Here is a 13441-nt window from a genome sequence, read left to right as displayed (position 1 = left end):
AAACTATTACCCACAAAGGCTAAATGACTTGCCCAAGGTCACACAGATACTCAATGAAAGAAGTGGAATTTATTTTGGGGGGTTTTTTTTGGTTTTTTTGGTGAGGCAATTGGGGTTAAGTGACTTGCCCAGGGTCACACAGTGAGTAAGTGTTAAGTGTCTGAGGCCAGACCCGAACTCAGGTCCACCTGACTCCAGGGCCAGTGCTCTATCCACTGTGCCACCTAGCTGCCCCAAGAAGTGGATTACTCCCCTTGTCATTAGAGTATACTAATTCTCTTTCTGTTTTAATGAAAATTTCATTAAATAAAATTCATTAAATTAATAAGAAGATATTCCTTACTCAGTACAAATATACACATGTTGGATTTTCTTTGTAAACAGATCATTTTATAGGTAAAAATCAGATCAATGTTATGAAGGCAAATTTTTAATCATACCCAACACCCAACATGGTAGCAGCCAGTAACAGAAATAAAAAATAGAAAGCAGATCACTGTAGTGACAAAACAGATATATACAAGGAACATAACAGTATGGCATAATAAATATATTGAAGGATATGGAAGCAAGAAGAAAGGGATTCAAATCATTTCCTCATCTATTTACTAGCAAAACATAGTCTCTTTGATACTCAGTTGCTATTGTTTGTGGAATTGTGGAGCTGTGAAGGGATCTGACCATTCTGGAAAGCAGTTACTAAATAGCACTTGTCCTTTGAGGCAGTTGGTGGCACAGCGGATAGAGTGCCAGGCCTGGAGTTACAAAGACTCCTCTCTTCCTGAATTTAAATTTGGCCTCAGCCACTTACTAGCTATGCACCCCTAGGCGAGTCACTTAACCATTTTTACCTCAGTTCCTCATCTATAAAATAAGTTGGAGAAGGAAATTCCAAAACACTCCAGTATCTTTGCCAAGAAAATCCCAAATGGGGTGGTGAAGAGTTCGACATAAATGAAAAATAACTGAACAACATAACTTGCCCTTTGACCTAGCTATATCACCATGAGGCCTATACCCCAAAGAGACCAAAGAAAGGGGGAAAGTCCCTATATGTACAATAATACTTATAGTTTCGCTTTTTGTTGTGTCAAGGAAGCTGGAAACTCAAGGCATAGGCATCAGTGAGGGAATGGCTGAACAAACCATGGTTTAGAAATGTAATTGAAGACTATTGTGCTATAAGAAAAGAGGGGGAAAAATTGACTTCAGAGAGACAAGGAATGACTGGTATGAATTGATGCAGAGCAAAGTGAGAACCAGAAGAATCAATTATGTTATAAGATCAATTATAAAAAAAAAACAACTTTGAAAACATTGTATAGAGCAATGAAGAACGAAATAAGCAAAACCTGGAGTACCATTTATATAATAACGATACTGTATAAACAACAACTTTGAAAGCTGTAAGAACTCTAATGATAACTGTGATTCTAGAAATCCAATGATAAATATATTATCCATGATAGAGGTAGCAAACATATCAAACACATATATGTGTGTGTGTACATATATGCATGTGATATATTAGACACACATATATGCACATTCATGTATATATGTACACATATATTGCATCAAGAGCATTTGCTTTGCTTGATTGTGTATTTATTACAAAGATTTTGTTTTTCTTTTTTTTCAATAAGGTGGAAGAGAGAGAAAATATAATTCTGTTAATTTTTTAAAACATTTAATTTAAAAATAAAATGAGAAGGTTGGATATATATGGCCTCTAAGTTCCCTTCTGACGCTAAATCTATGATCCTATTTTGTATCCTTTGAAAACATATTTAGGGGCAGCTAGGTGGCGAAGTGGATAAAGGATTAAGGAGTACCTGAGTTCAAATCCGACTTCAGACACTTGACACTTACTAGCTGTGTGACCCTGGGCAAGTCACTTAACCCCAATTGCCTCACCAAAAAAGAAAGAAAACATATTTAAATAAATATTGTACTAACATTTGAAATAGTTTAAATCTATACTGTTCATATTCTACACTCATATAGAAAATATGGAAATTCACCAAAAAGTCATTTAGGTAAAAAACAATAAAACATAAGCCATGAGGAAATCTCATCTCCTAAATTTACTATCTGTATGACCTAGACAAGTCACAACTTTCCTGTGCCTATTTCCTTACCTGTAAAATGTAGGGGCTAGACTCCATGGCTTCTGAGATCCCTTCTGGATCTAAATCTATAGTCCTATGAAATGAATTAATATTTTTATTATCTACATTTAAAGATGGCAAAAGAGAATTGGACTGAGAGGCAAGAAACCTTGATGAATCTACACTCCAACACTTATTCTTGGCAAATATTCCTAGTCAATAATGGTCTTATAATACTCCTTTACAGGTCACACAAAACTACAGAAGTTCCCAAGTGGAAGGGACCATGGTCCAAAATGGATCTAAAAAAGAATGTCCTCTGCAGCATATTGTACAACTGATGACCTAGCATCTTCCTAAAGACCTCTAACAAGAGAGAACCCACTTGTTTCTAAAGAAGCTCACTATAATTTTAATCAAATCTAATTATTAGGAAGATTTTTCTTTACACCAAGTGTAAATTTGTCTCTGAAACTGCTACCCTTGCTCCTAGTTCAGCTCTCTGGGGTCAAAGAGAAATCTAACTGTTCTTTCACATAACAGCCCTTCAAATATTTGAAGATAATTGTATCTTCCTCAAATATTTTTCCTCCAAGCTAAACAAATCCCTAATACATGCCAAGTTGACATCAAACCAGACATCAAACCAAATTTGGTCTAGACATTCAACCAGTTACAAATCCACCCAACTGTACAATTGACTAGCCCAACAGTCTATCATTCCCTCAAAAGCAGCAAGAGATTTTATGAAACATTTTGTTAAAACCTAGGTTAGAGAGGGGGCATGGTTTTAAAGTTAAGAAGCCAGTCTCAGAGTCAGAAAGACCTACATTTGTTAAGTCTAGTCTCAGAGACACACTGCCTATATAGGGCTTCTTAAACTTTTCCAGTCGGAACCCCTTTTCACCTGAAAAAATTTTAGGCAATCCCGGGGTATATAGGTATGTCAAATAGATATACAAATCAAACATTTACTGCCAATTTTTTCACAACACCCACATTCAGTTATGGGAACCACAGTTTAAGAAGCTTTGGCCACTTGCTAGCTGTGTGACCCTGGGCAAGTCACTTAACCCTCATTGCCCCACAAAAAAAAAAAAAAAAGAAGAAGCAGCTTTGGCCTATATGACTCTGGCAAGTCACTTAAAGGGCAGCTAGGTGCCTCAGTGGACAGAACACTTAGCTTGGAATCAGGAAGACTCATGTTCAGGAGTCCAAATCCAGCCTTAGACATTTACCAGCTGTGTGACCCTGGGCAAGTCATTTAAGCCTGTTTGGCTCAGTTTCCTCATGTGTAAAATGAGCTGGAGAAGGAAATTACAAATCACTCCTGTATCTCTGCCAAGAAAACTCCAAGTGAGTCACAGAGATTCAGAAAGAATTGAAAAATGTCTTAACAACAAAGTCATTCAAAACCTCTAATTGCTCCAGGCAATTCTAAGACTATAAGTGGAATAAGAAATGCTGATCTGCATTCAAAGAGGGAAGTTCCTTACTGGGAACTACTTTCACCAAAGAAGTTACACATCCAAAAAACACTAGCTAAACTACATTGCAACATTCTGCTGATGTACTAGTTTAGTGATCTTATCACAAAAAAGTAAATAAGGTTAATCTGATATGCATGGGCCATCCTTGGTGAAGTCACATTAACTCTTCTTGATCATATCTTTATTTTCTAGGTGTTCAAGAACCAACTCTTTAATTTAACCCTTTGAATTGTGGAATTTTGCCAAAATTATAAGTCAGGCTCACTGGCTAAATGCTTCATAGGAGTAAAATAGTACCCTTAAAATTTTTTTATTTAAAATTCTGGGGGGCAGCTAGGTGGCGCAGTGGATAAAGCACCGGCCCTGGATTCAGGAAGACCTGAGTTCAAATCTGGCCTCAGACACTTGACACTTACAAGCTGTGTGACCCTGGGCAAGTCACTTAAGCCCCCCCCCCTGCCCCACCAAAAAAAAAAAAAAATCAGCAATAAAATAATAAAATAAAATTCTAGGAAAAAAAGATTTTAATGTGAAAAGAAAAAATATCTGAGTGGGCAAATAAGAATCCTGGCCTCAGTCAGGAAGCTATAGAATAGAAGAATGTCATATTGAAGAAGAAAAGAAAGGCCACTGAATCCTATAAGCTTAAAAAACAAAACAAAACAAGTTTGAACCTTTACCCCAAGAGGAGGGCAATGGACACTTGAGGGAGGAAGCAGATTGTCCTCCAAATAATGATAATAGGTGTTGTTATCAACTGAGTGATTATATGGTAAAGGTCAGAGGAGAAGAGAGTAATCTTGGTTAGGGACTACTCACTGAAGGTTACTGAAGGCGAAGTTTGTTAACCTGATATTAAAGGGGTCTGTTTTCTTTCCTGGGAGGTTTATCCAAACATAACAAAATGTTCCAAAACTTGTCAAAATGGATGATATCTACTCACTTCTCTAGATATTGCCAGAAAAAATCTAGATTTATTTTTTTTTTTGCTGCCAGAAGAAATCTAGAAAAAAAAAATCTTAAACTATAAACAGCAACCATTTCCCACTGGTTAACTGCTGTGCATTTTACAAGCACAGAAAAGATGTTCTGAAGGCCTGATAAGAGTAAATAAAGTGGCAGGATCATTTTTCCCCTGAGAGGAGAGGTAGAAAGGTTTAACTCACTATGCACTCTTCTTCAACAGCTCTTTGGTACTCAAAAGCTCTACCAAGCAAGCCTCCTGGTGCTATGTGAAATAATAATCCACTACTCAGGACTGAGAGCTATTACTAAGAATAAGGACAAGATAGACGTAAGATGGGCAGAAAGTTAAGGAGATTAAAAAAAAAAAAAAAAAACTTGAAGCAGGGACAGCTAGGTGGTGCAGTGGATAAAGCACTGGCCTTGAATTCAGGAGGACCCGAGTTCAAATCCAGCCTCAGACACTTGACACTAGCTGTGTGACCCTGGGCAAGTCACTTAACCCTCATTGCCCCACCAAAAAAAAAACAAAAACTTGAAGCAAGAAGAAAGGGTTTTAAATAATTGAGAGAGGAATTCATTAGGGGTTCAACAAGAAATTAATTTAAAGTATCACTAGGCAATGGCAGAAACAAAGGCCCACTTGAGACTGAACAGAAACTATATATCTCATTTCATTCTTCTCCCTTAAATAGTGGAACTGAAATATGTGCGTGTTTGGACACCCATACACAAAATGAAGCTCATTATATAGCTTATTTGTGAATTTCATTTTAAAAGCAAATGAGTGAAACATTTCATATATCTCATCAAAACACACACAACACTCTAAGAATGATTTGCTTTGCCTCTTAGCCATACAGTCTTTCATTATTTCAGGAACTGAAAGATTTTTCTCCTTATTAGTGGCCCTTTTGATTCTTTTTCTAATTGCTGATGCCGGATGAAATGCAGCACATTAAGGTACACATACTTTATCTCATCTGATCCTTGCCTATGAGGTAGATGCTGCATACATTATCCCCATTATCCCATTTTACAGATAGGGAAACTGAAGTGGAAGGAGATTATTTTCCCAGAGTTACACAGCTGTCAGAGATATAATTCAAATTCACATCCCCCTGACTCCATGAAAATTCAATTCTCCCATTTTTCATTTTCAATGTATCATAGAGTTGAAAGGGATTTTAGAGATCCAACCCTCTCTTTTTCTCTTTTTGCAGATGAGGCAAAGAGGGATTAAGTTACTGGTCCATTATCTCACAGGGCATAAGTAACAAAGTCAGTATGTGAACGCCGGTCCCCCGATTTAAAACCCAGCACCCTTCCCACTGTACCACACTGCTTTCTACTTTAGAAAGCATTTTCTTCAAATGACAAAGACCATGACAATCAAATGCAGAGGGTGGTTAAAAACGGTACCTGTGAAGTCCCCATTGTTTCTGAGTAGGGTGAGTGCCAGGTATGGGCTTTCACCAGCAGCAGCAGTAGATGGCCTTGCAGTACTTACAGCAGTGCTTCAGAGGATGAGAAACCCTAAGATGAGGAATGGATAGAAATGGGGAAAATGATAAAAGAAAAAAAAGTAAACATCCTCCCATAAAGGAAAAAAAAGCATGTGGAAATAAAAGAACAAAACCGAAAGCATGGGTCCAAGCAAGAGTTAATTTCACTGAGCACAGAGATTTGGCATGGATTAGGTGGGTAGAATGAATAATTATGCATCAAAGATGACCCCAAGATTCAGGATAGTATATAATGTATTATATGGATAACATGGGTAATTCAGGAAATTATACAATGCATACAGTATATAATATGTAACTATATAGTATACAAAATATGACATGCATTACTATTGATGTACCATCTCAAAAATTATTCCAAAGGAACCCTATCATTTCAAAACTGGAAGAGACCTTATAGTTCTCTTAGCATAACTCCATTTCACAGCCCAGGAAATTGAGGCCCAAATAAGAATAATAACCAATATAAACCAATAATAACCGATATAACCAATATAAGAATAATAACCACCATATAGAGAGAGCTGAAGGGCTTAAATGGACATACATGATCTTTTTAAAAATATATATGTAATTGATTGAATTTCAGTATCATTTATTTCCTTTGTAATCCTGTATATTTTATTCTTTTTAAAACATTCTTCTGAAAAAGGTGTCCACCAGACTTCCAAAGGGTTGCATAACATACACACACTCACACACACACACACACACACACACACACACACACAAAATGTTAAGAACCCGTGATATAGAATTTCAGAGTATGCAGAGTACTTTATATATCTTTTCTTATTTGACCTCTCACAATAAGTCTGGCAGATAAAGACAGTAATATCCCAATTTTCCAGGTGAGGAAATTGAGAATTAAAGTAAGTAAATCAACTAACAGAAACAAGGTTTTAAAGCCAAGTCTCTCCCAGCTCTGAATCTAGCACTTTCCACAACACCATGCTGTTGTTTGTAAGTAGTAGGCTACAGAGCCTTTTAACTACAAATCCAGAGCTCTTTCCACTAAAACAGAGCGAATCGATTTTAGCATCTGATTGAAAATGGTTAACATTCTCAGAAATACACAACGAAAAAAAAACAATGATAAGCAAAGTTTAGAGAATTGGGGTAGGTTTGGGGTTTGTTTGTTTTTTTAACTTCATAAACATATTAGTAAGAGGAAGTCTGCAATATTGAGAGTCTGTAAGATCTAGATTCAAGTCCTGCCTCTGACCTATACTATCTGAGTGATGTAGGGCAAGTTATTTAAACCTTCTGTTCTCCAGGCAGTTCTAAGACAAAGAAGACATACTGATCTTCATTTGGTAGAAAGAAGGTTCCTCACCATGAACTGCATACACAAATGAAATTAAAAGTATAAGGGCAAAAAATCTGCTAGTACAGAAAACTGTTAGAGAATTACTCCTAAATATTTTGTAGAACAAAAATCAACAAAGTAGTCAAAGAGTTGTGTGTGTTTTTTTCTTTTATTCAAGACCAAAAAGCATCCTAGATAAGGTTAAGGTATTAAATTTTACTCATTCCATTAAACTTCTTTTATATTACAATTAAAAATCTAAATCAGGGGGCAGCTAGGTGGTGCAGTGGGTAGAGCACCGGCCCTGGATTCAGGAGAACCTGAGTTCAAATCCGACCTCAGACACTTAACACTTACTAGCTGTGTGACTCTGGGCAAGTCACTTAACCCCAATTGCCTCACAAAAAAAAAAAAAATTAAAAAAAAAATCTAAATCAGGGCAGCTAGGTGGCACAATGGATAAAGCCCTCGCCCTGGATTCAAAAGGAACTGAGTTCAAATTCAGCCTCAGACACTTAGCATTTACTAGCTGTCACTGGGTAAATCATTTAACCTTCATTGCCTTGCAAAAACAAAAGCAAAAACAAAAATCTAAAGGAAAAACATCTAGGACTGTGAGTAGAGACCAGAGTTCAAGTGTTAACTCTATTAATAACTTACTGCATAACCTTAGGCAGATGAATTCACCTTCCTGATCATTGGTTTCCTCATTTTTAAGAGAGGGTGGTTTGCTTAAAATAATTATTAAGGTTCATTCCAGCTCTAAAATTATTTGATTCTTGAGTTTTCATATTATCACTGAAATTCTATTTTACCACCCAAAAAAACATTGCTCAACTCATATTGCAGGAATTAATATTTCCACATTTTCTAAGCTAATCAGGAAGATATAGAAACCCAGCTGGTTTTATTTTAACAAAAACACTTATCTTTTTATTGGGAAAGGGAGAAATAAATTGTGTAGTATCTAGATTAAAACTCAAAAATTAGCCTTCATTATACAACTATCCAGAACCTTTTTTAAAGTCTTCATTTGAGGCAGCTAGGTGGTAACAGTGGATAAAGCACTGGCCCTGAACTCAGGAGTACCTGAGTTCAAATCCAGCCTCAGTAGCTTAATACTTACTAGCTGTGTGACCCTGGGCAAGTCACTTAACCCAATTGCCACACACACACACACACACACACACACACACACACAAAATGGAGCAATACTTCAATAACAAGCAGGTGTTAACCCCATCCCCAATAAGTTTTTCATTGTGAGTGTGATTTTCCCCAACCCTTAGAGATAAGTGATTTAACTATGGTAATAATCAGTATTTAGACTATAAATAGTGATTTAATATGTTTAGGTATTCTTTAGTGGTATTCTTTAGTAGCTTAAGCAAATGAAAATAGAATAAGTAAGACAGATATTAGTATCGTTTGTGAACATGCTATATGGTAGATTGAGGCAGAAACCACATAACTGGAACCATTAGTTTAATCCATTGTAGTTAGATATTCACCAATCAGCTTAAAGGTCAAATACTAAAAAATAGTTACTCTGGACCAATCAGAACTTAAGGAAAGCCATCATCAAATGGAAGTTAGGAGCTTCCAACAGTTGCAATCAACAGAAATCATAGGGGATTTAAGCAGTTAATACTTTTGCACTATGATGGATCCACTAGTTGGATAAGACTCAGGTTTCCATTATTCAATGAGGATCTGTTGTACATACATCACTTTAATTGCGTGGTGTAAATGGTGTTTCTGGGAGGAGTCTGTCTAAAAATAGTATGTATAAATACTTTTGAGCCCTGATTTGAACATAAATACCACTGAGTCCCTAGTCTTTGGGTCTTAGACCTGAAACCAGCTTTATTGTAAGACAGGATCCCTCTCTCATTAAACCTATTTCCTATGGCTTGGAGACTCCGCTGTTTCTTTTTCTTCTTTGGACTTATAAATTTTTGTGACATCATATAAGAGAATGTAGGAAAGTATAAAAATAACATGGTTAGGTTTTTTTTTTATTTAAAAATAAAAATGGTAAAAAGTAGAGTAGCCCAGATTCCAAATATAAAACATTATTTCTTCACTTAGGTTTCATTTAGAGGTTTGTTTATTCATAAGGAAAACCACAAGACGAGTAATGAAGTGTCCTTGTATGAGCATCCTACAAACTGTTTCTAATGTAACCACTAATTTTTTCTTTTCTTTCTTTTCTTTTTTTGTGAGACAATTGGAGTTAAGTGATTTGCCCAGGGTCACATAGCTAGTAAGTGTTAAGTGTCTGAGACCAGATTTGAACTCAGGTCCTCCTGAATCCAGGGCCGGTGCTCTATCCACTGCACCACCTAGCTGCCCCTCCATTTTCTTCAAAAAAAAAAAATCATAAGCACTCTCTAGGCCTTGCCCGATAATTATGTATTAAGATTACCTACTACCTTTATTCATCCTTTATCATATTAGTAAAGAAGACATTCTAAGATTCTTTCAGTAGAATAAAAATAATCCTTGGTACCTTCCAATCAATACCAAGTTAAGAACATGTTCTACTTTGAATGAGAAAATGTATTGGCAAAGAATATGCAAATACTTCCTCCAAATTTAAATCTATCACTTAGTAAATGTTATTTGACAAATTTTATAGATGTGTATATGTATATACATATATAAACACATACATACATGGGTATATGTGTTATCTTTATACATACACACATTATGTCTATAGTACTTAGTCTTTCCTCTCTTTACCTGCTCTGATTGATCTTGCTTGAAACAGGTATTGGCCTGAGTGTTTGTACACCTAACCTTTACTACAGAGCATAGCCCTGTCTCTTGGATAGGACTGGGTACCAGCATAGGATGCTAAGAGGCTTAGTTGGTTAAAATAATCCCAGGCATGCATCCATCACCAGAAATTTTTGCACCCTTGGCAAATATAGTAAATCAAGACAGAGACAAGTAGCATGCTCTTAGTTGAGGTGGAAGTAGGATATTATACTGAAAAGGGAGAGGCATATATTTCAAGATTCCAGCCTGAGGCCAATTGGTGAGACCACCAAAATGCTAGGAGAAGGAGGTTGGGCAAGGTGTGTTCATTTCAGACTGGCACCAGGTAGCTTCCTTTTTAAACTACTTATTTTAACTAACTAGAACAGGGACGCTTAACTTTTTTGTGTTGTGGAACCCTTTCAGAGGTATAGAGAAGACCAAAGATCCCTTCTCAGAATAATGTTTTTAAATGCATTAAATAACACCTATATCAGATTACTTGCTATCTTGGGGAGGGGGGGAGGGAGAAAAATTTGAAACAAGAAATCTTATAAAAACAAATGTTGAAAACTATCTCTACATGTAACTGGAAAATAATAAAATATTTATATGGAAAAAATAAATGAATTAAATAAAATATACAGGATTACAAAGGAAACCTTAGGTTAGTAAAAAATTAAGATATAGATTTTTTGCCATCTATATTCACACAAGTCCTGAAATCTATCTATAGACCCCTTGGGGATCCATGGACTCCATTTTATGAGCCCCTGATCTAAATTTTCTTACTAACTAGGCCCTACACTATAGTTAGTGGACCATGTGACCAGCCTTGAGCAAGGAGCTAAACTGAAAGCTATGGCACCCATGAGTGGACTCAATCTCCAAAATTCATTAAAAATAGAACCCTTGCTTAGCTCCAATGAAGAGCTGCAGGGAAACAAGACAATAAAAAATGAACAGTGGGAACTGAATAGAAAAGAAAGAAGTACAAAGTGCTTGCTAACAGCATTTGGCTAGAAATCCTTCATATGTATCAGTTGTGCTTAGCAGCTGTTTTTGTTAGGCATTTAGTAGAAAAATGGTCATTTTTAATCCCAGCAGTTGAGTGAGCTAGACCTATCTCATTAAAAAAAGGCAAAAAATCTGCTCTTTGTAAAGTCCTACTTAATAGTCTTCATCAAAAGGATCAGGGTCGGAGTGCAAACTAAAAAGATAAATATATTCAAGCAATGGAAGGAGCTAGATGAGGACATGGTGTCAAGAGACAGTTATGCTTTCAGAATCTTCTTGTATTCAAGGGTCAAAGAAGTTGCTAAATCAAACATTAGGGTCTAGATGTGAGTTTGAGCTGTTTTATTGGTCTTAAGGAATGCAAATGGAGGGAGAAAAGGAAAATGAGGAAGAGAAGAGAACTTACTATTTTTGCATAAATGGAATGCTTAAGAAAAAAAGAGCATACAGGGGCACCTGGGTGGCGCAGTGGATAGAGGACCTGAGTTCAAATCTGGCCTTGGACACTTGACACTTACTAGCTGTGTGACCCTGGACAAGTCACTTGGCCCCAATTGCCTCACCAAAAAAAAAAAAAAAAAAAAAAAGAGTATACAAACATGGAGAATGGGTGGTGGTAGTAGATATTTCATAAACATTCTTAAATGAACTGGATAAAGGAGGGTTGAAAAAATATACAAAGTATAACAAATATACAAGCAAAATGTTTGGTGTAGAAATCATAAAACTTAACAGGAAAACTAACTGGAAAAGGTGAAACTGGTATAAAAGAAGGAAAGTAAAGTAGGGGATGGTCACAAGCAAAACAAACCAGTTTTGAAGGGTTGATAGCAAAGGAAATTTTTAAAGAGAGGAGAGTAACATCAGGGTGTAGCCTTGACGGAGACAAAAAGATTAGAAACAGATACCATTTCGATTTTAAATTACTAATGATGATCATATTTTTCACTTTCTCTACCCTATTTTGCTCTATAAAGAAGGATTAGGTGGGAAAGAGCAATAAATAAATAAATAAATATTAAGGAATACAATGGCAGAAAACACAGGCAATAACCATATTAATGAAATGGACATCACTCCAGAAGAGTTGGAGACCTCACTATGCCCCTTTCAGACCTACCCCCCAAAATCTAACAAAAATATAAACAAGAAAGAAGCTATGGCTATAATAGAATTTTTAATAAGTTACTTATAATAGATCACTAGTCATTACTAACTGAAATTAGAAAGAAGTATACATATTTTTCAGAAATTCATGGCACCTTTATGAAAATTGGTCCTGTACTAGGACACAAAAACCTCATCAAGACAGAAAAGAATAAATATTAAACATTCTTTATTGACCACAACATAATAAAAACTATAATCAAGAAAAAGCCTTTGAAGAAAGTATGAAAACTTAAAAGGAGAATAAATATACGAACCCTAAGTAATATTTGGATCAAAGAATAAGCTATTGAAACAATAGAAAATTTCAAAGAAAATTACAACTATGATAAAACATACCAAAACTTGGGGAAAGTGAGGGAGGCATTCAAAGCAGTCCTTAAGAGAAATACTTCCCTTAAAAAAAAAAAAAGACAGACGAATGAATTAAATATACTAAAAAAAAAACTTTAAACAATTCTGAAAATCAAAGAAGAAATCAATAAATTAAAAACAAAATCTATTAAATTAACAAAGCTAGGAAATGGTTTTCCATTTACATTGTTCTGATCATATATGTTGTTTTCTTAGTTCTGCTTTCTTCATTTTCCTTCAGTTCTGTAAGTCTTTCATGGTGTTCAACCCAGTCATTATTTCTACAGCATATTACATTTCATTGTTGTACCATAATTTGTTTAGCCACTTTTCAATTGATAAGTATTTACTTGGTTTCTAGTTCTTTACTACCACAAAACTGTTGCTAAATTTTGGTGTATATAGGGATTTTCTAACAATGGTATCTTTTGAATTTATGCCTAATAGTGGAATCCCTAAATCAAACAGTATAGATATTTTAGCCACTTTCATTATGATTCCAAATTGCTTTCTAAAGTGGTGGTACCAGTTCACACTTGTGTATTTCTTTCCCCAACCCCTACCAGCATTGACTATTGACATCTTTTATCATCTTTATCAATCTGCTGGGTATAAGGTAAAATCTCAAGGTTATTTTGACTTGCATTCTTCTTTTTATTAGTGATTATCTGAATTCTTCTATGTTGTTATTAATATTTTGCAATTCTGAGAACCTTTTGTCCATATTTTTGACCACTT

General features: G+C 35.6%; 1 protein-coding gene across 5 annotated transcripts in view; it reads right to left on the bottom strand.

Annotated features, from left to right (window-relative positions):
• The window catches only part of DLGAP2 (DLG associated protein 2), a 1236668-nt gene that overhangs the window by 1120807 nt on the left and 102420 nt on the right, over positions 1 to 13441 (bottom strand). The window contains exon 2 of one of the 5 annotated variants that reach the window (XM_043984242.1): positions 5987 to 6100. The exons of the other annotated variants lie outside the window; for them this stretch is intronic. Within the exon in view, the coding sequence (XP_043840177.1) occupies positions 5987 to 6001 (15 nt within the window). The 5' untranslated portion in view covers positions 6002 to 6100. The remainder of the gene's footprint in view (positions 1 to 5986; positions 6101 to 13441) is intronic. 5 annotated transcript variants of the gene reach the window in all.

Source organism: Dromiciops gliroides, chromosome 2 (genome assembly GCF_019393635.1).
Source record: "Dromiciops gliroides isolate mDroGli1 chromosome 2, mDroGli1.pri, whole genome shotgun sequence".
Classification (NCBI taxonomy): Eukaryota; Metazoa; Chordata; class Mammalia; order Microbiotheria; family Microbiotheriidae; genus Dromiciops; species Dromiciops gliroides.
This window is presented reverse-complemented; position numbering and strand designations above follow the sequence as displayed.